This window comes from Haliotis rufescens, unplaced genomic scaffold (assembly GCF_023055435.1).
Source record: "Haliotis rufescens isolate VD_foot unplaced genomic scaffold, xgHalRufe1.0.p SCAF_27, whole genome shotgun sequence".
NCBI lineage: Eukaryota > Metazoa > Mollusca > Gastropoda > Lepetellida > Haliotidae > Haliotis > Haliotis rufescens.
Window position 1 is genome coordinate 2,436,492 of NW_025963968.1, and position 25,858 is coordinate 2,462,349.

Consider the following 25,858-nt stretch of genomic DNA (forward strand, 5'->3'; position numbering starts at 1 on the left):
CCATGCCGCAGTTTAACATGACTACCCAACTCAGACACAGTATACTGACTCAAAGCTGACTAGTCCTTGTTTTAGCCCCTTAATGCAGAGTGCCAGACAGGGTAACAACAAGTACCATCTTTTAACGTCTTTTGGTATGACACGGCCAGGGATCGAACCCCAGACCTTCCGCTCTCAGGGTGGATGCTCTACCACTGGACCACAGAGGAGATCCATGGTCTCAGACCATGGAGTCGATTGTTGTGACTAAGGTAGGTTCTCATTAGGCCACAATAAACTGATTATTCTAAAATGAGGGTGAAAATGATGACAGTTTCACCTCATCATTGCACGTCCCCAAGTTAGATCCATTTCTCTGTAGAGAGGCTTCCTCCACCGACCAGTGTACACCAGAAGTTTGTCAGGACAACTTCACACAGGTCAAAACCTCCTTCACTCACTCACTCAGTACAGCTTACAGAATAATCTCAAATGTTGGGACCCGTGAAGGTCTGGGGTGAAACAGGTCAACAACCCATTCTTGCTGTAACAGGCAACTATGCTTGTTGTAGACGTCGACTAACGGGATCGAGTAGTCAGGCTCGCCGATTTGGTTGATGCATGTCATTGCAGGTGAGGTGAAATGAGGTTTAACGTCAGGTCTAAGATTATTGCACTTATATAGCCATGTGCATGCATGTGTGTGTGTGTGCATGTGGCTGCTTGTACTAGTCCGAACTGATGCCGATTTATAGTGCTAGCACAGGGAGATACCATACCGCAGTTTCACATAAATACCCCAATCAGACACAGTATACGGACTCCGAGCCGACCAGTCCTTGTCTAAGCCCCTTAATGCCCAGCGCCAGACAGGGTAACAAGAAGTACCATCTTTTAATGTCTTTTAGTAAGACGCGGCCGGGGATCAAACCGCGGACCTTACGCTCTCTGGGCGGATGCTCTACCACTAGACAGCGAAGGCAGTTAGTGGTTATGTAGTAAACAAGCTGATTAAACGTCACTGCACACTGGTCATGTGGATTGTTGCTCATGCTATCAACAGCTGGTTTGCATCGACCAGGCTCATTTACAGGTTGCCATAGTGATATAGCTTGAAAAATGCTGCTTGTTGCTCAAAACAACATTCACCCAATTATTCATTCTTCACTGAAGTTGAATGTCAACATAGTAGAACTGCAGACATATCTTTGCAGAGGAATTCGATGAGAACACACGAAAACCAGTACACCAGCCAGAACAGTGGGTCTGAATTGTTTATTTACAAAAATTCAAGACGAAGACACAAGTTAATTTAACAGAAATACACACTTTCACAACTTGCAGTTAAACAAATATTGATATCACACAAAGGCATCCACATAAGTGTACGTTTTAGTGCTTTTCATCCATCTAATGAAAATTGGTTTCACAGAGAAATTTCATTTTTTTAATTATTTGCATCGAATGAATACTTAAGTGATGGCAAATTGACATAACTAGACATGCATGACATCTACAAACAGACTTCTTTTATACCGCTACAAATTGTTATACGTTCAAAAATAATTCAAGATTGGATTCAATGTTCAATTTTATTGCACCTACCCAAACAATAAGGATATACAAGAACATAGATAATTCATGAAGACTTGATGACCATGCAATAGTCTACCACGGATACATGTTATGCATATCATACCCATGGAGATCAGGGTAAAATGTCTTCAGGAACCCATGCTTGCCGTAAAATTTGACTATGCTTGTCGTAAGAGGCAACTAATGGGATGGGGCGGCCAGGCTTGCTGACCTGGTTGATGCATGTCTATCGTATCCCAATTGCATGGATCAATGCTCATGATGTCAATCACTGGATTGTTTGGTCCAGACTTAATTATTTACAGAAACTGTTCTGTCGACTAAATCAGTACACCTTCAGTTTGTGTATCCTTATTCCTTTGATACTTAGCTTGATTTGTACAAGGAATGTCCACAAACCAATAAAAAAAATATGTGCAAATCAAGAAAATATGCCACAGACCCTAGAATCTGCTACAGTGTCGCCAGACGATCTCAGTCCTACCTTATCTTCAAGGAACTAGCATGTTGGTCAGACTAGCTTCAACCCTCAAGACATACATTTGACTTATATGCAGTTGAGAAGTTTTCTAAATAGTTTGCTCTGATGTCCTATCGTACACAATGCACAGATTTACACATAGCATTCACAGACAGTTATATAGTGGTAAACAATGGTCACTGGTTTACACATAGCATTCACAGACAGTTATATAGGGGTAACCAATGGTCACTGGTCCGGTTTGTTTTGTTGAAACTGTACTGAGTAAGAACCAGACGTTGGATCTTGCTGAAGGTTGAAATTTTCTGTAGACATACCGAATGGTTTCAAAATCATGTTGCCTAAGTCTTTCAACTTTCCTGAAATGATAAAAAATAATAATGTCAAGCTCATTTGAGAGTGTCCCAAACTTCCAACAACTGAATCGAGAGTGTCCCAAACTTCCAACAACTGAATCCAGTCATTATCTAAAATTGGATGCCTGTAAGTCGAGGTTTTCAACTTCTACAAAATACAGCCGTCCCAAGACATTCTACATATTCACTTTGCCTGCACAAATGAATGTCTAGATAGCTGATCATCATAGTGAGAATGGTCGTACAGAGCTGTCACGATGTTCCCAAACCCTGAATGGGCTGCTCCCACTGAGGGGAATTAGCATGGGTTGTATGGGTGACACTATTGTCCCACCGGGAATGTGCTGCACTAACAGCAGTTCATACAAGTATCACAACTCAATGACACCGACTGCTAGTAATATACTATATATATATTATATAGTAATATACTGCCATAATATTATTATTATTATTATTTTCCCGGTGTATATATGACACAAATATATTTAAAGAAGTAGACTCAAATAAAATTATTAACCCAGTCCCATGAACTGCCCATTTGAGTGAACAATGGAATTGACATATGTTTATACAATATTGCATCTGTTACAAAAATATCCTACAACATGATTGTCATAAGTAACATTGAAAAATCACTCATATTAACATACCCAACATTTCTGTCTTGAGCTTTTCATTTCTCTCCTTTATTTGGTCAGCTAGTCTCTGAAAGAAAATAATAGAGAAGTAATGTAGAATGTACAGATGAATAGGTCTACCAAATAGACTGGAAAGTGGTCAATGACATTTTTGAAGAAACAATGCCAACAATTCCCTACATAGAAACATTATCTCCCAGATCACATTCTTTAATGTATTTCTTGAAAAAGCATGTAATACTCGTATCCCCCGCCAATATGACATGTCCGGTTGTGTGCAAGGCAAGAAATATTTACGGTTTTCAAGATATGCTCTGGAAACCAGCACTACCGCCATATTCAGTCTAAGTCAAAATCGTTGCCATGGAAACTTAAAAAATACATTTTTCAAAATTACCAAACTATCAAGAGGCATTAGACCAATCTATGTGCCAAGTTTGGTGAAGAATAATCGCATGGACCTCAAGATCATTAATGCCATTTTCAGTCTAAGTCAAAGTCCTTGCGATGGAAACTTGAAAAGTATTTTTTTTTTAAAATCCCAATCTATGAAAAGGCACCAGTTCACCACTAGACCTATCTATGTGCCAAGTTTGGTTAAGATATCTCTCATGGTTTTTGAGATCTGCTCTGGAAACGAAACGTGATGGACGGATGGAAGGACAGCACACATTCCTTTATCCCACTTTGTGGCAGGGATAACAATGTGAAGGGTCTTCCTGCTTCTCATTTAAGATGGTATCAAAATTCATGTCCCCTTTGGCTTTTGACTTGGTCAAGCATCCATTGCACAAATATTGTAGGATTCCTGCACTCAGAAACACTAAACAACCAGACTTACAACAGCGGAATGTCTAGCAGCATGCTGGGAAGGATCCAATTCTACAGCCTTCTGATAGTCGGCCAGAGCCTCGTCCAATTTATCTGTCCTCTCGTACAGCTCGGCTCTCCGCAACAAAGCCTTCATGTAGTGGGGATGCAGCTCCAGTGCTTTGCTGCAGCTCTTGATGGCATCTTTATTGTCATCCTTGAAACAGTGTTATAAAACATGAATATAGTACCCATAAGAGTCACTAAATGTTGTTTCACGAAACGTTATTCATTAGTGAGTATATGAATGTAATCTATCTGTTACAATTACACTATTTAAAGGACAGCAGACTGTTATTGAGCAGTTGTTTGTACCATGATCAGACGAAGCTGTACGGTCAAAAAATTGTATTGTGAGAAATTTGGGCCATGACAAATCAGTCATTTTTTCTACAGCAACTTAATGCCAGATAAAAAAGTTTGTTTATTGTTCATCAGCTTAAACCATATATTTTTCAGTTTATTTTATCACATTAGAAGATTGATTCTGTGAGTGAGTGAGTTAGTGAGTATGGTTTTACATATCTTTTAGCAATATTGCAGCAATATCAAGGCAAGAGACACCAGAAATGGGCTTCACACATTGTACCCATGTCGGGAATCGAACCCAGGTCTTTGGCGTGACAAGCAAACGCTTTAACCACTAGGCTACCCAACCGCAACTTCACATTGTGTTATTTTAATATTTAACTTTGATTCCTACACATGATGCAAGAACACTTATTACATGAAATACAGAAACAAATGTTTTCTACATTTCATTTCAAATTCACCACAATTGCTGCCCCCAAAGATCTGTGAAGGATCAAGAGTGACAGTTAACACACATCAACAAAGTGTCTAAAATAATGACGATGGCCAAACATACATTTAAACTTACTGCACTGAGAAACTCATACAAGTTTTAGCAGGACAATATTTGCTATTTGTTTGAGCCTGTAAATAATCAAGTCTGGGCCAAGCAAACCAGTTGATAGCTGAACAACAATCAATGCTGTCGTGTCATGATGTTATGCTATCATTCAAGTCCACAATGGAACCACTGATCAGACAGGGTGAAACGATACAGCAGGGTCACAATACGATATGTATATTTAGTCAAAGTGTGTGGAAACTTCTTACAATAATATTTCAGAGCAGGTTCAAAAGGAAAAACAAGCTGTAAACACATGTTTGTAGTGGCTATTATAAGAAGTGAACTTGATACGCTAATTACAACATTTTTGCGATATTTGACTGTCAAAACTGAGCAGTAAGTAATTTATTTTAGCAAGTTTATCGTCTTGTATCTATACAGAATATTTTTTGTGTGTATCATATCGTATCACAATGTACCAGTGCACCGATGTATCATTTCCTCCGTACTGATCAGCATTAGTGGACTCTTATCTGGATACCTTCTACAAGGAACAGAGTTTACCCCCAGAATCCTAAATAGTGAAGAAAGACAATGTATTTTCACCAGTTTCATTTGACAGGCGGCCTTGTTGGAGAACATGATGGATCTCTCTCTAGGGAAGGACAGGGGGCAGATGTGTAGAGCCTCGGTGTACAGCCGAATGGCCTCCTTGTAGCTTCCCTCACGGAACGCCTGATTCCCCTTCTCCTTCCCCTCCTGGGCCTGGTCCTTTCGTTCCTGAAACAGATGATTTGGGTGGTTGGTTTGTTGCTTAACGCCGCACTCAGCAATACTACAGCTATATGACGGCGGTCTGTAAGTAATGGATCAGGACCAGACAATCCAGTGATTGATATCATGAGTGTCGATCCACGCAATTTGGATCGATGACATGCTTCAACCAAGTCGAGCCTGACCACCCGATCCTGTTAGTTGCCTCTTACAACAAGCATGGATTGCTGAAGGCCTATTCTACCCCGGATCTTCACGGGTTGAAACAGATGAAAGAAGAGTAAGAAAATACAACAAACATGATTGTTTCCAACTGATTCCAATTAATACATGAACTGTCCCCTATAGAATCTATGCTGCTAGTGGATAATACATATATGTGGCCAGCTATGAGATGAAGGACCTTTCTGGGGAAAAATTACATTTTGACTTCTTATCATATTTTAAAACTACAGTATCTTAGGACCAAACTAATACAATTTATGAGTTTCAATTCACATTTATTACAGAAACACATGACATCAAACATTTGGACTCATTAAGTCCTATTTTAAGACTTATGTAATAATTGCAGTTTTTAGATATATTGTCTGATTAGTTGAAAGTAGACATGTATGCCGAAATGCTTTTAAATAATGGCTTTCTCACATTACAAACTATTGAGAAACAAATATGGCATTATTTTAAAGTCCGCTCACATGGCGATTTTTACGGAGGTAAGTTGACGTCAAAAGTCTTTCTTTATGATGTCACAGCACAATTGTATCCTAGCAACCATGAAACCCCTTTTCTCCAGGTAGGTCACATATGTCATCTATCAGCCTATAATACAATGTAATGCAGTTTAGATGCAATTCTTATATATTATCATGATTATGATATAGTCGAATAGTGATCTAATGATTCAAACAGACATACTTATTTGTGTACCCCAAAACTTGCAAGGTAAATTACTTGTGTCTATTCTCAACTTGTATGCATATATAGAATGCAATATTTTGCATCCAGTAAAATCCTGCAGCTACAAAAACAACCTGACCATGTGTTAGTTTGTCTCCACCAGCGACATGGTCATGATAAAATTGGAGACTGTTGTTACCAAGAAAGGTGAGGTGAGGTGAAATTGGGTTTAACGTCGCGTCCAAGATTATTGCACTTATATAGCGACGTGCATGCATCCGTGTGTGTGTGTGTGTGTCTGATTGTACTAGTCCGGACTGATGCCGATTTATAGTGCTAGCTCACTGAGATACCATGCCGCAGTTTTACAAGAATACCCCACTCAGACACAGTATACTGACTCCGAGCTGACCAGTCTTTGTTTTAGCCCCTTATTGCCGAGCGCCAGACAGGGTAACAACAAGTACCATATTTTAACGTCTTTTGGTATGATGCGGCCGGGAATCGAACCCCGGACCTTCCGCTCTCCGGGCGGACGCTCTACCACAAGACCATGGAGGCGGTCAAGAAAGAGTCAAATAATGATCATTACCAATTTCTCATCATCTGAAAGACTTTCTTCCACTTTCTTCCTATGTTCTTCATCGTCAGCTTCTTTCTTATCCTTTTCTTCATCGAGCTCCTCTTCTTCACGTCCATTTCCCCCACCCTCGGCACCTTCACTGTCAGTCTTTCCATCCCCAGCCCCTCTCTCTCCACCCTCATCAACAGCAATGTTTGCCCCACCACAACACACATCGTCAAATTCTACATCACTCCCATCATCAGCAGACATAAATTCATCATCGCTTTCTAGTCGCTGTTCGGAGAGTCTATCAGAAACTTCAGCTACAGTGGCGCCCCCTGTCCTTTTACACACTTCTCCACTCTCTTCAACCGGAGTTCCAATTCCATCCGAGTTCCCATGAATGTCAATAAATTCCTGTATTCTTGGTTTATTTTGGGTGTTTGTGTCCCCTTGCGCGGACAGATCCGGGGAATCATTTGCATCATCTTCACAGCACTGTCCTCCTTCTGCCTCCACACATGAATCAGTCAGTGAGGTCTCAACTTCATCTCCTTTCTCTTTCGACATGATATCAAATCTGTAATAGAAAGAGTCTACATTAAATGGAAAATTTAGAACTGAATATGTTTGTGTGAACAGATATTATCAATGTAAATATAAGTACAGGCTGTACTGCAATTTGCCGGCCTCTCTATTTTCGATTTTAGAGGATTGAACCATGATAGGCTAATGAGCGCATCTAATTAGCCAACACTTTACATGAGACCATGGGTGCTATTACAAATAATTAGTGCTCACTTATCTAGTGTTCTGCACCGGATCGTTTATCTTAATGTGCATGCGCAGCAGCCATTTTTCAGTACAAAACTTAACCTACCGTATTCGACGTAATAAGGGCCCCGCTCTATTAAGCGCCCACAGCGATATTTGCTAATATACTGGCTAGTGAACAATCCCAATTAGTACCCCTTCCGATTGATCAATGTACACAAGACTTATTTATTCGCGTATAATACGCACTCGTGTGGTATATGCATTCTTAATTATGGGCAATTAAATTCTGGAAAAATATATCTGTCGCATATTACATTTCAGTCTGTCAGCATAAACCACGAAATTTGTCTTTCAACTGTTTTTTCCACCAAAATAATATTCTAATAAGAGCCCCCTATTTCTAATTTTGAGAGCGCCCTGGGCGCTTATTACGTCGAATACGGTATTCCATAAATTTAACAGATTTTCCAAAAATTATATTCTACGAATTTCATGACAAAAGGTGAGAAAGCTAACCCATAACCTCACAACAAAGCCTATGGGTCGTAAAGGGGTGTTTGATCAGTTAAGAAATCGGAAAGGGGATCTAAGGGCTAAGGATAGAGTTGGGGGTAACCTACCCCAACTTCATCTTTAAAGGATCAAAAGAACAAGCAAGCTCAGTGAAGCAAGAGCTACAGTCTGACATCTTGCCTAAAACAAAATGTGACCAATTGGGGAGGCAAATCTCTCCACTCATACTACGTAAGCACAACACAAGATAATCTCCAGTTCACAGCATATTCAGTAAATTTCAATGTGGTGAGGCACATGGAGCAGTCTCCCAATCTAACAGTTCACTCTCTCTGCTCACACACACACTCTCTCACTGCAGCACTTGACGGGTATTTCTTACTTTACCCACAAACACTAGGGACATAGAGACTTTAACCAAACACAATGACTTCTGAAAGTAATAATAATGTAGTTGTAGATGTTCCCATAGTATGGTTTACTAAGCCATAGCTGTCAACTCCTGGATGTCTAAATGAATGAGAAGTCCCCCCCCCCCCGCAAAAACTGGTTTTGAATGATTTTAAGACCATCTTAATGGCCTTAGAGAGCATGTATTCTGAAAAAATATATTTGTATCTACATTTTCCAACCTTGCGTGTGAGCGTGACATAGGTGATAAATGCGCGAGACTCACACGAGATGCGTGAGAGTTGACAGGTATGACTAAGCTAATATAATATCACCTGGCCACACATATTTGGCTTGCAATTCATCTGCCAAACTGGATTAAGCACATTTTATTGAGTTTAATTTATCTCTGGACATGGCCTGGGTGTTAACTTTTCATTCCATATAGAAATGAAGAGAAAATGGTTTCTTTTCTTATCCCGGGCGTCAATTGCAATGATTTTGTGAAGTGACTGATGTAATAATGGAAAAGAGTTGTACAGTGACTGCCACAAAAATGAAAGTCATTGACAAAGTAACTGAAGAAAGTAGGCACCTAGACCCTATTTCCACAACATTTCCATTTCTTAGACTGCTTTGACTACCAATACAGGATACTGACGATGAATAGTTGCCCATCATAGAATAAAAAGAAAACATTTTTATTTCAATGTGTTATTTGCCAGATTATGACATCATTATGATTATTGAAATAGTTACTGACATTTTTCCACACTTTCACACAACGTAAATTCGACGAATATTCCGGGGCTTTTCACTTCAGTCCACTTCAGATATATTCAGGCTGCTCAACAAACCATTTTATATCTTAAAATATTTTTACTATACTTGTCCAAACAAATAAGAAATATATATTTAAATGTCTTTAAAATATAAATTATAATGTCTCAAAGGTACACATGAGCATTTTCAATACACATCCAGAAAATATTAATGATTTCTCTACATTCCTTAACTTCAATATATTATTAGTATTACGACAAGTATGATCTAACCGGAAACGGAAACAAGTGCAAGAAGCGCCCTCTACTCAAAAAGCGTGCGTTCTCCAAACGTGAAAACACGACACAAAAGTAAAGAGCACAAGTTGGATTTCTGTACCTATAAAGTGCATCAGCCATGGCGGATGCTGCGGCTCGATCGCTTCAGTATGAATACAAAGCTGTAAGTTTTTAGATACAATGAATTAGTCGATTAAAAAACATTAATGCACGAACCGGCGATTCATACGAAGCCTAGGAACGACCTCAGTTTTCGTGCAATACGTAAAATGATTTCATTATGCTATGCTTTTGATGATCAAATAGTATGCGTTTGACGTCCAGAGTCTGATAAGTGTAATACATTATTCTTTGTTCCGGTGTGGTTAGTTAACCATCGGTGAAGTAATAATCTAAATTTATTAATACATCCCTTGCATGGAGTCGGTTTATATATTCTTTATTAGGCCTACAATGCTCATGATACAGATGATGACAACTGCTTCACAACTGTGCCTTGTCGACATGTTCAAGCAGTTCTTGGTGCTAGTTACTTATAATGTTCTCATATCATTGCACCAATGTCCAATTCTAAACCCTATTGCCTACTTGTATATCGGAATTCCCTTTCATTCACGGCTCTGTTTTACTGGTAGTGTTTCGATCACCATCACCCCTTTTGATTTGTTAGGACCTAACTTAGTGTTTTTGGGAGGAGTGCACTCTGCCAGGCACACTTTTTTTGGATATCAAAGAGCGCCATGTGGACTCAAGCAGCTTGAAGCTTGATATGGAGTTAATCTGGTTATTTAGCCAACACTTTACCATGAGACCACAGACGTTATCGCAGATAATTAGTGCTAGTTTACCAAGTGTCAAATTTTTCTCAGATTACCTGGAATTAATTCATTAAAAAGAGACAACTAACACATACCCTACCTAATAACTATAACCTAAGGGTGGTAAAGGATGCCAAACCCTAAGGATTGTAAAGAGGTGTCTGACTGGCAAGTGGTGACCAACCGTAAGGATTGTGAAGGGTTGTTCGATCAGAAAGGGGTACCTAACCCAGCCCTTATGATTGAAAGTAGATCCGAGGGCTAAGGATAGAGTTGGGGATAACCTACCCTAACTCAGCTAACCCCAAGAATTGAAGAGGCATGCAAGATCTGTGAAGCAGAACCACGGCCAGCATTCTGAGCCAGTTAGCGCTATAGACATGATAGAAGCTGTGCTATTTGTGGACAAAACATTACTCAACATATACAAAAGTGAATGAAATGTCATTCCCCATATACCATGATATACATGTATATATCAATCACTGTTTTCTGTTTTACTTACTTTGAAATTCCTTTCAGCTCGTGCAATCTTAGAAGTATAGTAGACATGAAGAATATTTATGTCCATGTCAGCATGACCAGTTACAGTGTATCATTTTGGGTATGAATTTTTTCCAGAACTCCAACCTTGTATTGCAAGTTGATCGTTCTCTCATTGACCGAAGAGCTCGAGATGAATCAACTGGTGAAGTTATGTCCCTTGTGGGAAAGATCACAGGGACAAGAATGGGAGACAGGGCCCAGAAAACTAAACCACCACAGATGGAGGAAAGAAAAAACAAGTAAGACTCTGAAACTTAAGTGTCCATATAAAGGGCAAGTAAAATGAAAAAGATAAACATGATAAACAGAAACCAGTTGTAACCTCCAATAGGGAGATTCCCTGCCGTAGAGGAATTTTTCTTTGATGGATCAATTTTTTTCTGTCCCTTTTTTTGTGATAAATTTACGCTATTTCTATTTTTTTAAAAATAATTTTGATCAGCATTTGTGATTAGTATGATCTTAAGTATTTATATCTGCAAAGCTGCTACAATGACTTCACATGCCCTTTAAGGGATGAATGTGCTGTGTTTTTGATGTATTGCCAGGTTACCCATATATTCAACCATGCTAATTTGAATTTGGAACCAAATGTGAAGCTCTTGTGAAGCGGCATTATTGGAGTTCAATATTTTGTTTATTGTGTTTAAAGAAACACTGCATGGCGCTGGAATGCTCAAACATCATTATCCTTTATTTGCATATATTTCATTGGAAGAAAATTGAAAGATACCATGCTAAAAATAGCTGTCCAATCAAATAACTCATTCTATATATCCTATGTCCCACTATGCATTTCATCTTTCTTCTTTCAATCCTATGTGGAAACGTGCTTAAACAAATCTTACGTGAAAATCCTTCAACAAGTGCCACATACGGGAAATTGAACAGTCCTTGAAATTTAGGTACTCGCAAAAGCATGGGTCGTCTTCCGCTAATATGTCGACCAACCCAGTTGTCTCTACCTCCGGAATCCTCTTTGCAAGCTCTATCACTGGCATCTCAGACAGTTTTCCTTCAGATGGCATTCCTACTGTGTCAGTTCAACAATCCATTCCTGATGCGTATGTCTACATCGGAACCGCCAGCTATGTCGAATGTTCGCAAGGTTCTGTCTTCCTCGGGTCGACTTCTTAGGGCTCTTAGATCACCCGCTACCAGTCGTCTTTTTGTCTCCCACTCCTTTGAACGAAGTTCTGGCCGATGGCGATTGCTCCACTTCGTCCAAAGATACTGGTGTTCCTCCATCGACGATGACGAATAAGGCTTCCCCTGGAACTGGTAGAACGGGTTTACAATCTCCTAAGGATCCATGTAGGAAAGGCTGATCTTGCACTTCTTCTACAGGTTGCCGTTCAAAGAATAGTCAATCACACGATTGGCGCTCAAAGGATTGCTTATCTTGAGATCGACTGCCTCATGATTAGGGGATCGACCTTCTAGAGATCTACACTCTCGCAAGGACACTACCAATTGCTCATGTACCACTCCTGTTCAACATTACTCTCAGGATGACTATTAAACAGACCTCAAATAAGAGTTCTTTTACTTTTGGACGTCCCTGTCCTCCAGTTACACAGATCAATGTCATCCACGGGGTCGTTCATGCACCTATGAATATCATCATTTTCGACTAGACTTTCCCACTTGGGATGACTTTCGGTACAGCAATTACGGAGACCAACCACATGGCTGGAAGAGCTACACCCCGCACTTGGTTACCCATATGCTTCATCTTATCTTAACTTCCACACCTGTGCTGATTACTATTGCTCACAGCATCAGGATCAGCCCTTTGATCACCATCGCTGTGATGATGGTGTTTGTCTCCAATGACCAATGTGTGTATTGTCGTTCTCCAAGCCGTTCCCTGTCATCATCTCAGCCTGTGGTTCAGATACCTCCTTCCTCATCTGTGCTGACTCCTGTGGTGCTTCTTCCATCCGTGCAGCTGCTGCTTATCTCATGGGACCATTGTGTCCAGGCTAATGATCAGGCACCGGCTCTTACACAGACCGCTTCTCTTAGCTCAGTTCTTCTTGGTGTGGATCCTTCCCCACCTTGTCTTCTGGGAGTTTTGAGAATTCTGAATGGCGTTTCCCCCGATGATCTTCCAGTTGATCTGTCAACTTTACCCAAGCTCAGATGTTGACCTGTTCACAACCAGGTTCACCGCTCTGCTCTCCCGGTACACCTGTCCCATCCCAGATCCTCAACTATGGGACCACAATGTTCTGGTGAACTCATTGCTACTACAATTGGATTGACTATACTTATAGTTTCTGAGCTTGAGTCCCCCATTCTGTCGTATGTTTCTGGCTACCTACTTGGGATCTTAACGTCATCCTCCTTCGTTTGACTTTGGAAGAGTATGAACTGTTTGCTGACAAGGAGTTTGAGTTGATCCTGGCCCTTGTGACTGATGCACAAGTTAGTGAAGACCATGCTCTGACTCTGAATGTTCGAGAAATTTCAGAATGGGAAGGTTTTCTGGGCCTTTGCTGGGATTTTATCGTGAAAAACCAGTTCGGTCCCTTTGTGCTGGCACAGCAGCTGTCAACTGCACACCATCCCAGGTAGTCGATAAGTGTCCCAAGGCCTGTTCTTTCTTACAAAGCATCATGCATATATACCATGATATACAGAATAGATCTTGGAACTTTAGCTCTTGTGGTTATTGTCTTTTTGTTTGTCAGCCTCCCAGACTGAGTACCCAATCAGAGGGTCTTCAACATCGATGTCGCCGCAAGTCGCGCCCATTTAACCCTCACGCCTCTGCTTTGTGCATGTGCTGCCTGATATTGGCTTGAAGAACCTCTTCTGGATATTGTCGGTCATTCTTCATCTGGTCCAACATGCTTCAATCCGCCAGGTGTGATTGATAGCTCTGATGATTCGTTAATAGAGATTCCGAGCAGGTGCACCCTATTGTCTAGCGAGATAGTGCTGTATCCTGTCTTGTAGGATCGATTGACTGGAGATCCCTTCTGGATCGATTATAAGTTGAATGCTGTATAGATTGTTCTAACAGATACATAGTTGTTCATTTAATGATGTCCCACATGAAAACACAAAACACGTTTCATTTCCAACTGCATGCTGTTATGTCTGACTTCCATTTGTTTGGGTGGTCACCATGGTGATGCTGGTATGTGTTCATGTGATTTGTATTTTAGAAGCTGGAAACTTATAGATTCCACATTGGATCGAAAGAAGAGTGTGAGATAGGATAAGTATATCAATATACAATTTAACTTTTGACCACTTGTGAAGTTTGATAATGATATTGTGAGCTAACGAATAATCAATGATTTGTTGTTGGTAGAATATTGCAGCGGCATGGTTTCAGTTTGAGACTTCAGCCACTGGTCTGAAGTCTGGGTCTAATATGAGATGTATTTCTGTTTTGTAATATTAGGTCTTCAGTGTGTTAAAGTTGTAAATGTTCAGATAATCATGAACTGAATCAGAACTGCAGCACATATTGTAGTACTAGTAAACTGGCATTTCACTTTCAGACGGCGTAAGCGTGACGAGGCTCAAAGAGACATGATCAAGATGAAGGGCACGACGCTGTTGTCCGAGGGAATTGATCAGATGGTGGGAATCCTGTACAGACCAAAGACAACTGAGACAAGACAGACATACGAGGTTCTCCTCAGTTTCATTCAGGCTGCCATAGGAGACCAGGTAACCAGGACACAATTCAAAACTATCAAGGGGCGGTGGGGTAGCCTAGTGGTTAAAGCGTTTGCTCATCTTGTCGAAGGCCCAGGTTCGATTCCCCACATTGGTACAATGTGTGAAGCCCATTTTCCGGTGTCCCCCACCGTAATATTGCTGGAATATTGCCAAAAGCGGTGTTAAACCATACTCACTCACTCAAAACTATCACAATACACATTCCACTTGCCTAAGGACAAATTACTAATATAAATCGACTTGTCATGATTTCTAGTTGCCTGAAACTTTTCATTACCGTATATGACAGTCTCGTCATGATCTGTCATCGGAAATACAATATCAACAAATCTGTATTGAATTATGTCGTTTCACCATCAGTAATAAAAAAAGTGTTGATGTATATCTGGACTCCTGTTTGTAATCTACTTAATCTATTATATTATTTTTAATCAAAATTTCATTCAATAATATTTACATTAGTTTCGGCTATACTTACAGTTTCCGTGGTTTGAATATGTATCCTTTCTTTGACAACCAGGCTGAGTGGGTTAGATCGCTGACTTTGTGTGCTGGCGATTAGGTGCCTCACTCTGACAGTGTAAGTTTGAATCCTGGATGGGACTCAACCCCCAAAAGTACTAGAATCTGTACTTTTTTTGGAAAGTGTTATCCAAAATATAGCATTTGTTAGAGTTGACAGCTGTCATCATTGATGTCACACTTCATGTGGCTATGGACCATTTGGAGGTTGTTTCTTACAAAGGCTTACAGTTTTGTGTGTGTATCACTTCAGCCCCGGGATGTGTTGTGTGGAGCGGCAGACGAGGTTCTGGCTGTGCTGAAGAACGACAGGATGAAGGACCGAGAACGGAAGAGGGAGGTGGAGGGACTGCTGAGTAATATGGCGGAGGAGAGGTTCGCTCTCCTGGTCAATCTTGGAAAGAAGATTACCGACTGGGGACAGGAAGAGAAGAGTCAAACATGTGAGGAAGAAACACTGTCTCTGCCCTCGTAGAAGTATACCTGTTACATTTAAGAGTTGGTCTACATATCTGTATTGTCAGTAGAGGGAACACTGTCTCTGTCTTCGTAGAAGTATACCTGTTACATTTAAGAGTTGGTCTACATATCTGTATTGTCAGTAGAGGGAACACTGTCTCTGACCTCTTAGAAGTATACCCCTTACATTAAGAGTTTGTCTACATATCTATATTGTGAATGGAAGATACTCTGAAAGAAGAACCCAACACATTTAATTAATAAAAAATGTGTAAAAATATCATTGTTTTAACCTTTTTTATCTTTGTTTCAGCTGAAAACATTGATGAAACTTATGGTGTCAATGTGCAGTTTGAAGAATCAGAAGATGAGGTATGCCACTGCTATATTGTGTCTGCAAAGTGTGTTAGGGATTTGTGTTACTGTAGTAACCAGGCCCTGTTCTATTAATCAGTTTTACTCCAAGTACTTACGACAGTGCAACAATGACTTTGTAAAATCAGTCCATACCCTAACTGTAATTGCTCATGCAACAGGTCCTTGATAAAATATTTAATGTGTGTACTTATGTTGCACTTGACTCCATGCACAAGGTGCTTCCACAAAGCCCAAACATTAGTACCCCAGTCAATGGATCAGTGTGCACCCGATTACCATTCTCAGTTCCTTAAACAACCAAATCTCCCCATTCAGGGGCTAGAAGGTTAACAGTCACAGCACCGCCTAATCCTGCCGGGTACCCAAATTTTACCCTGGGTGAACAGAGTCACAAATCAAGGCACCCGTGAAGATTCCGGGGTAGAATAGGTCTTCAGCAACCCATACTTGCCGTAAAAGGCGACTATGCTTGTCGTAAAAGGCGACTAACGGGATCGGGTGGTCAGGCTCGCTGGCTTGGTTGATACATGTCATCGATCCCAAATGCGTGGATCGATGCTCATGCTGTCAATCACTGGATTGTCTGGTCCAGACTCGATTATTTACAGACCGCTGTCATATAGCTGGAATATTGCTGAGTGCGGCGTTAAACAACAAACAAACAAACACAAATCAAGGCCGAATGAGACAGCACATGTGCTACACATGCTTCTGGGGCAGGACCGAAGACTGACATTGCTTAGCTTGACCCGTTTTGTGACCTGTGCTCTCATACACCTGTTTTATTGTACACTTACAGAAGTGGGGGACCAGGGGACCCTCTATCATTAATTTTAAGGGTCCTTGCAGGCAGTATGAGAGTCCTGTAAAGAAATGAAATGATGTTGTGTACTGTATTTTGATAATTACTTTAGAGTCTGGAATGAATCAATGATCATGTGGACCGTGGTCATGGTTGATGGATGAAATGACAGACACCCATAACTGCTCTTGATGGACTACAGGTTCAATGAATATTATTGTACGTCCTTCAGGAAGCAGTATGTTTTTTTCTGCGTCAATTCTCATCTTTTGTGTGTATTGGATGCTCATTTTTGTTACGTAAAATCCTGGTTGATGTTGGTGCCCCTACAAACCTCCAGACAGGATTGAAAAAACATCAATGATCTGACTTAAGTGAAAACTGTCAAATTCTTTAATGCTCTTCATGTTTCCTAGGACACGGCTGACGTGTACGGAGAGGTGCAGGAGGAGGAGGACGACCAGGAGAACGAGGGGGAGGAGGCCGCAGTGGATGCCACCCTACATGCAAACGTGAGTTCTCCCTGTCACACGCAAACACCTAGTGACACGTAAACATCTAGTGACACGTAAACATCTAGTGACAACCTGTGTTCTACTGATTCACTCTACACGCAAAGTGAGTTCACCACGTCACACCCAAACACCTAGTGACATGTAATCATCTAGTGACAACCTGTGTTCTACTTATTCACTCTACACGCAAAGTGAGTTCACCACGTCACATGCAAACCTGAGTTCACCTTGTCTTGTGACAAGTTGTGTACAACTTTATCCACTCTACATGTAAACGTAGACAACTTATAGACACTTTTTATCTTGTTAGGTTAGATTGTGTTGGATTCAATGTTAAAAGTGGATGGACATATGGCGTCAGTTACTCAGTATGTGCAGCTCATTCTTTGCATCCGTCTTGATATTTGTAAAGTAATGCTAATGCAAAACATGCTAAAGTGGTGCAAAATGAAAATCTCTTTTTCAAAGTTCAAGATATTCAACCTGGATGTTAAGGAGGATGTGTATTTGTCTTCTGTGATCTAGATATCAGAGGAGTCTGGTGGCAAGTCAGAGGGCGGCCTCCATCCGCGAGACATTGATGCCTTTTGGATTCAGCGTAAGCTTAGCAAGTACTATCCTGATGACCCTACCACAGCTCAGACCAAGGCAATGGAGGTGGTAGAAGTGTTGAAGGTCAGTGAAAGTGTACATTTCTGTGTATTCATCTTAGTGGGCAGAGCCTTGAAGAATAGGTCTTCAGCAACCTATGCTTGTTGTAAGAGGCGACTAATGGGTTCGGGTGGTCAGGCTTGCTGACTTGGTTGATGCATGTCAGTCGATGCTCATGATGTCGACCCATGGAGATCCGTGGTAGAATAGGTCTTCAGCAACCCATGCTTGTAAGAGGCGACTGCTTGTCATAACAGGCGACTTACGGGATCGGGTGGTCAGACTTGCTGATTTGTTTGATGCACGTCATTGTATCCCAATTGCGTGGATCGATGCTCATGATGTCAATCACTGGATTGTCTGGTCCATACTTGATTATTTACAGACTGCTGTCCTACAGCTGAAATATTGTTGAGTGTGGCATTAAACAACAAACAAACAAAAACAAACAGTGGTAAGCCATTCACGGGAAACTTTCCACAAGGGAGCAATCAAAACTCTGCTGGAGTTACCCAGCAATCCCTGTACAGAAAACTTTCCCTAAGCTTTCCATGTCATTACCAGTAACAGAATTTAGCATTAGCATTGTTAATGTTAAAGGTATCCTAAAAGGTTATAAGAATTTCTAACATTTTGGGGCAGTATTGCTATATGTTATCCCTTTTTAGTCTACTAGATTTTCTTTGTTAATTTCCTTCACTGCATGATTCTGCTATTACAGATTAATACAGGATAAAACTTTCTTGAACTTGGTTTTATCCAAGGTTTATTTGGTAACAGTTTAAAAAATGTCCGTTAAATCAGTGTTTTTTGTTTACAATTTTAATGTGTCTGCTTCATAGTGATGAGCATGTTGAGTGCCCAGACTGTAAGTCAGACATGCTGATGTTACGCATGAAGATCCTTGGGTAGAATAGGTCTTCAGCAACCCATGCTTGCCATAAAAACCGACTATGCATGTCGTAAGAGGCGACTAACGGGATCGGGTGGTCAGACTTGCTGACATGGTTGATGCATGTCATCGGATCCCAGCTGCGTGGATTGATGCTCATGATGTCAATCACTGGATTGTTATGTCCAGACTCGATATTTACAGACCGCCGTCATATAGCTGGAATATTGCTGAGTGTGGTGTTAAACAACAACAAACAAAAATCAAACAGGACCTGCTGGTGTGTTTCAGATTGCTGGTGACGACCGCGAGTGTGAGACACAGCTGGTGATCTTACTCGGTGTGAACCAGTTTGAGTTCATCCGAGTTCTCCGCCAACACAGACAGATGAGTTAGTGTACATTTCATATTCTGGATACGTGTTGAAAGACTTCAAATTAATTTGCACAAATGAAATTTTTACTTTTCTGTTAGACCCATGAAGATCCAGGGTAGAATACATCTTCAGCAACCTATGCTTGCCGTAAGAGGTGACTAACGGGATCGGGTGGTCAGGCTTTGCTGACTTGGTTGATGCATGTCATCGTATCCCAGCTGCGTGGATCGATGCTCATGATGTCAATCACTGGATTTACAGACTGCCATCATATAGCTGGAACATTGCTGAGTGCAGCGTTTAACAACAAACAAAGAAACAAAACTTTTCTGTTGACAGAATCAGTATGAGTTAGTGTACATTTCATATTCAGATTAATTGTTGACAGACTTCAAACTAATCTGCACAAATGATTTTTTTTCTTTTCTGTTGAGTTTGTGTATCCTTGTTCCTTTGATTCTTAGCTTTGTTTGTACAAGGAATGTCCACAGGGGTTTCTCAAAACAGACCTTAACTTATTACTTTTTGGCTGATGGGGCAACACTATTGGAATTGTATTGTATTAAATTGAACTTGAAACAATAGTTAAGTCTGATCAATCTGAAACCTATTCCTTACATTCAGTGTCGCGTATCTTATATGTGTGTTTGATGTTGTACAGTTTTGTACTGCACACTGCTGGCGTCTGCTCAGAGTCAGTCCGAGAAGGCTCGTGTGGAGGAGAAGATGCGAGCAGACTCGGAGTTAAAGCGTATTCTCAGCTCTCTGCAGGAGACGGACAGAGAGGACATCGTCAGTGAGGAGAGGACACGTCGACAGCAGGCCAGACAAAACAGAGTAGCAGCCGATATAGAGGACATGGAAATTGATGGATATGTGGTGGGTGTCATTAATGGGGAAGATCGAGGTTGTGCTGTTTCATGTGACCAGTGTTGTTCATATTCAGACAGCTATCAGTCAAAGTGGAGTTAGATGGCACAGTGCTATATGGCCAATGAGATGTGCTTTGCAGTGTGTTTTCACATGCATGCTCTGCTCGTGGGTTTCACAAACATGACCTTTGTCAGTTTGGTTCCCATTGGCATTGGTTCCTTTGCTTGTAACCTAAATTGCGACTAAATTGGATGGTGTAGCACTGGCTTTGCTCAATCACAAGTTTGTCTTGATCTAAACTACCAGTTGTCAGACTTTCATTTTTGTGGAAGCATCGGTGGCTGAGTGGGTTAGATCGCTGACTTTGTGTGCTGGCGATTAGGTGCCTCACTCTGGCAAGTGTTGGTTCGAATCCTGGACGGGACTCAACCCCCAAAATGTACTAGAATCTGTACTTTACTAAGAAAGTGTTATCCCAAATATAACATTTGTTACATTTGACCACTTTCTAAATGGTATTGTGTATCCATCACTTAGGTATGTCGTTAAGTGACTCCCTTGCTTGTGCAGGACATCGGTCAAGTGGAGACGCTGGACCTGGAGGAGCTCATGTTCAGCCAGGGCAGCCACCTGATGGCCAACAAGAGATGTCAGCTGCCCGACGGGTCCTACCGCAAACAGAGAAAAGGTGAATCAGGATAGTGTCCTAAATCAAATCAAATCAAATCAAATCAAATCAAATCAAATCAAATCAAATTATACATTTGTTTTGCACATTTTCCAATTAACTGCTCAAATGCGCAAACATGCTGGCTTGTATGGTACTATCAGTTCCTGTAAGTATGCAGGAGCCAAACTATGCATTGCCTTGTTAACCAGAGTGAGCAGTTTAAGTTGCACTCTTTACTGGATTGGCAGTGTAGTTCAATATTGGAGTAATGTGTTCTCGCAGCTGTATTCTGAAGTCTCCAGAACAACTGTCTCCTTCTGGATGAGAGCAGTCATTCGTAGAGCCTATCGGAGTGATAGCATCAAATTTAGCTCTGCACGAGAACTGCTCTATTTCCGCCATGCATTTTGTTGTCTAAAAAAATAGTGTCAGTCAGACGGTTTGGTCACATGGTTCCGGCGCACCTGCATATTGGAGGAGTATGTTTGGTTGAGATGTTTTCTGTTCTCTGGGAACACAGCACAGGACGTTTTCTCTACGGTTTGGGAATAAGAAGAGATAGGCAATTAGTCAGGAACTGGTATGGCATGTTATGGATTATATCCTAAAATATGTTTTGTTGATGTTTTATGCTAAAAACAACTTGTCGCTAATGTTGTCCAACTTTTTTCAGGTTATGAAGAAGTGCATGTTCCTGCTCTGAAGCCCAAACCGTTTGAAACTGATGAGGTACGCTGTTGCTCACATGCTTGTCAAGTGCAGAATATATTTAAACAATTTTTGGTCTCATGAGGAAGAGAATTTATGGATGTCAACTTCTTTATTATGAGGAACACAACATTTCGGAGTATATATTGTTCCATAAAATAAGGAAGTTGACATTGGGTAGCACTTCTAAATGCCATTCACCCCTGAAGTTACAATAGGTCTTCAGCAACCCATTCTTGCCGTAAAAGGCGACTATGCTTGTCGTAAGAGGCGACTAACAGGATCGGGTTGGTCAGCCTCGCTGACTTGGTTGATGCATGTCGTTGTATCCCAAATGTATGGATCAATGCTCATGCTGTCAATCACTGGATTGTCTGGCCCAGACTCAATTATTTACAGACCACTGTTATATAGTTGGAATATTGTTGAGTGCGGCGTTAAATAACAAACAAACAAAACAAAGCCTTGATTTTGTCTCACTCATGACAAGGAAGTATGGCTGAGGATCATTTGGCTCCAGTCCATCCTATCCTGTCATTAGTTATGTATCCAACCTGTTAAAGCCACTTAAATAAATATCTCATTTAGTCTCAGTTCAAACGGATAAAAACATCTTTACAATTTGCATTGCTAACAATGATAATTCTTTTTCCAGTCTCTTGTTCCAATTGACCGACTACCTAAGTATGCCCAACCTGCGTTTGAAGGTTTCAAAAGTTTAAACAGAATCCAGAGTCGACTGTGTAAGGTTGCCATGGAATCCGATCAGAACATCCTTCTCTCTGCTCCAACGGTGAGTGGCACAATTCTTAAAGATTGTTTGAGTGATCTCAGTTTAATTGTTGCATTTTGTCTTAATTCATGAACTAATGGTCCTTTTCCAGTTGATGTGTGTCAGTGGAAAATTCCAAATCATTTAAGGATATAATTTATTAAAGAAGATTAAACTTCATATTTACAATTTGTAGTAAGGTACAAAAACATTTGAATTACCAGTAGAATTACAGAAGATATATAGAGTAGAGGATTGAAAGCATGAAGCTAAAATGCTGGAGTTCTATTTCAGGGAGCTGGTAAGACAAACGTAGCCCTGCTGTGTATCCTGAAGGAGATTGGTAAACATGTCAACGAGGACCACACCATCAACACAGATGACTTCAAGATCGTGTATGTCGCACCGATGAGGTCCCTGGTACAGGAGATGGTTGGAACATTCAGTGAAGTAAGCATGGTTCATGGGAACATCTGTCCACTGACACTGTGGCGTTCTAGGTCACCACGACCCTGATGGGATACTGGGACCAAATAGCACCCCTTGCTTGTTGTGAGAGCTGACTGATAAAGATATGGTGTTTCCACCATGTGGCCTGTCTGATTGTGGCTCATGCCATCACCCACTAGTTACTTATACCCTGGGGCATTGATGGCCCAGTCGTCTAAGGTGCCGCAATTCGCTGTGCAGAGTTGCGTCCCTTGGACACGCCAGAAACCTGTGATTGTGGGTTCGAATCCCGCTTCACCCCGATTGTGTTTCTAGGTTTGTCAGCACCATCCCTGTGCTCATGGGTTTCACCGAAGTTGTAAACGTCTGTGACCTGCCTAAGGGCTTTCCTCCGACATTAAGCTGACATCCGTGATATAACTGGAATAATGTTAAAAGCGCCGTTAAACCCAACTCACTCAATCACTTCTTATACCCATACTTGATGACCCATGAAGATCCTGGATAGAATCAGCATCCCATTCTTGCCATAAAAGGCGTCTATGCTTGTCGTAAGAGGCGACTAACAGTTTGGGGAGGTCAGACTCGCTGACTTGGTTGATGCATGTCATCGTATACTATTGACAGTACTTTTTGGAGTTTACAGCCCCCATTGATATAATACTGTCATAGGGCAAACGTGCTATAGTTCGATAGTTTGATATATCGTTTCACTCCTGTGAAAGAATATTCACTCCAGTTCCACAAAGGTATGTTTGTTCTTGGCCTATCAACATGATCCTAAGACTAAGTAAAAAAGTACGGGAGTTGGGAGGCTGATGCTGAGGAGTGTCTCCAAGCCTGGATGTAAATAAGCTCTATTTCTAAAGTCACAATTAATTCCTCACACATTACCATCAAGGCTGTTATTGCGTTTGACTTTGTATGAGAGGTTGTTCAATCTGAATTGCTGCTGTTACAGAGACTGAAGTCGTACGGCATCAAGGTGGACGAGTTGACCGGTGACCACCAGTTGACGAGGGAGCAGATCTACCAGACCCAGATCATCGTGTGTACGCCGGAGAAGTGGGACATCATCACACGGAAGGGGGGAGAGCGGACCTACACGCAGCTTGTCAGACTCATGATATTTGTAAGATTCTACACTATTTTTGTCGTGGTCCTCAGATTGGGTTCCCTTGATGAACGTGGTCCTCAGATTGGGTTCTCTGGATGAACGTGGTCCTCAGATTGGGTTCTCTGGATGAACGTGGTCTTCAGATTGGGTTCTCTGGATGAACATGGTCCTCAGATTGGGTTCTCTGGATGAACGTGGTCTTCAGATTGGGTTCTCTGGATGAATGTGGTCCTCAGATTGGGTTCTCTGGATGAACGTGGTCTTCAGATTTGGTTCTCTGGATGAACGTGGTCCTCAGATTTGGTTCTCTGGATGAACGTGGTCCTCAGATTGGGTTCTCTGGATGAACATGGTCCTCAGATTGGGTTCTCTAGATGAACATGGTCCTAAGATTAGGTTCTCTGGATGAACGTGGTCCTCAGATTGGGTTCTCAGGATGAACGTGGTCCTCAGATTGGGTTCTCTGGATGAACGTGGTCCTCAGATTGGGTTCTCTGGATGAACGTGGTCCTCAGATTGGGTTCTCTGGATGAACGTGGTCCTCAGATTGGGTTCTCTAGATGAACATGGTCCTAAGATTAGGTTCTCTGGATGAACGTGGTCCTCAGATTGGGTTCTCAGGATGAACGTGGTCCTCAGATTGGGTACTCTGGATGAACGTGGTCCTCAGATTGGGTTCTCTAGATGAACTAGGTCCTCAGATTGGGTACTCTGGATGAACGTGGTCCTCAGATTGTGTTCTCTGGATGAACAGGGTCCTCAGATTGGGTTCTCTAGATGAACAGGGTCCTCAGATTGGGTTCTCTGGATGAACAGGGTCCTCAGATTGGGTTCTCTAGATGAACAAGGTCCTCAGATTGGGTTCTCAGGATGAACGTGGTCCTCAGATTGGGTTCTCTGGATGAACGTGGTCCTCAGATTGGGTTCTCAGGATGAACGTGGTCCTCAGATTGGGTTCTCAGGATGAACGTGGTCCTCAGATTGGGTTCTCAGGATGAACGTGGTCCTCAGATTGGGTTCTCAGGATGAACGTGGTCCTCAGATTGGGTTCTCTGGATGAACGTGGTCCTCAGATTGGGTTCTCAGGATGAACGTGGTCCTCAGATTGGGTACTCTGGATGAACAAGGTCCTCAGATTGGGTTCTCTGGATGAACTAGGTCCTCAGATTGGGTTCTCTGGATGAACGTGGTCCTCAGATTGGGTTCTCTGGATGAACAAGGTCCTCAGATTGGGTTCTCTGGATGAACAAGGTCCTCAGATTGGGTTCTCTGGATGAACGTGGTCCTCAGATTGGGTTCTCTAGATGAACAAGGTCCTCAGATTGGGTACTCTGGATGAACAAGGTCCTCAGATTGGGTTCTCAGGATGAACGTGGTCCTCAGATTGGGTTCTCTGGATGAACGTGGTCCTCAGATTGGGTTCTCTGGATGAACGTGGTCCTCAGATTGGGTTCTCTGGATGAACGTGGTCCTCAGATTGGGTTCTCTGGATGAACAGGGTCCTCAGATTGGGTTCTCTGGATGAACGTGGTCCTCAGATTGGGTTCTCTGGATGAACAGGGTCCTCAGATTGGGTTCTCTGGATGAACGTGGTCCTCAGATTGGGTTCTCTGGATGAACAGGGTCCTCAGATTGGGTTCTCTGGATGAACATGGTCCTCAGATTGGGTTCTCTAGATGAACATGGTCCTCAGATTGGGTTCTCTGGATGAACGTGGTCCTCAGATTGGGTTCTCTGGATGAACAGGGTCCTCAGATTGGGTTCTCTGGATGAACAGGGTCCTCAGATTGGGTTCTCTGGATGAACAGGGTCCTCAGATTGGGTTCTCTGGATGAACAAGGTCTTCAG

At 41.6% G+C, this 25,858-nt stretch overlaps 2 protein-coding genes across 2 annotated transcripts in view; one reads left to right on the forward strand and one right to left on the reverse strand.

Moving 5' to 3' along the window:
• Nucleotides 1-1,239: 1,239 nt before the first annotated feature.
• Nucleotides 1,240-9,615, reverse strand: LOC124139402 (tetratricopeptide repeat protein 1-like). The gene is made up of 6 exons (XM_046506439.1): nucleotides 9,462-9,615; nucleotides 7,046-7,598; nucleotides 5,386-5,559; nucleotides 3,895-4,080; nucleotides 3,066-3,120; nucleotides 1,240-2,415 (listed from the first exon to the last, which is right to left on the reverse strand). Exons 2-6 carry the CDS (start codon nucleotides 7,586-7,588, stop codon nucleotides 2,285-2,287), a joined length of 1,089 nt encoding a protein of 362 aa, XP_046362395.1. The 5' UTR covers nucleotides 7,589-7,598; nucleotides 9,462-9,615; the 3' UTR covers nucleotides 1,240-2,284.
• A 151-nt stretch (nucleotides 9,616-9,766) lies between these two features.
• LOC124139399 (U5 small nuclear ribonucleoprotein 200 kDa helicase-like) overlaps nucleotides 9,767-25,858 on the forward strand; it is a 55,221-nt gene continuing 39,129 nt past the window's right edge. Inside the window, exons 1-14 of the mRNA XM_048402577.1 lie at nucleotides 9,767-9,922; nucleotides 11,199-11,362; nucleotides 14,642-14,813; nucleotides 15,601-15,790; nucleotides 16,120-16,178; nucleotides 17,403-17,498; nucleotides 18,027-18,176; nucleotides 19,336-19,435; nucleotides 20,082-20,299; nucleotides 20,864-20,981; nucleotides 21,637-21,692; nucleotides 22,327-22,464; nucleotides 22,738-22,893; nucleotides 23,855-24,025. Of these exons, the coding sequence (XP_048258534.1) occupies nucleotides 9,878-9,922; nucleotides 11,199-11,362; nucleotides 14,642-14,813; nucleotides 15,601-15,790; nucleotides 16,120-16,178; nucleotides 17,403-17,498; nucleotides 18,027-18,176; nucleotides 19,336-19,435; nucleotides 20,082-20,299; nucleotides 20,864-20,981; nucleotides 21,637-21,692; nucleotides 22,327-22,464; nucleotides 22,738-22,893; nucleotides 23,855-24,025 (1,833 nt within the window). The 5' untranslated portion in view covers nucleotides 9,767-9,877. The remainder of the gene's footprint in view (nucleotides 9,923-11,198; nucleotides 11,363-14,641; nucleotides 14,814-15,600; nucleotides 15,791-16,119; nucleotides 16,179-17,402; nucleotides 17,499-18,026; nucleotides 18,177-19,335; nucleotides 19,436-20,081; nucleotides 20,300-20,863; nucleotides 20,982-21,636; nucleotides 21,693-22,326; nucleotides 22,465-22,737; nucleotides 22,894-23,854; nucleotides 24,026-25,858) is intronic.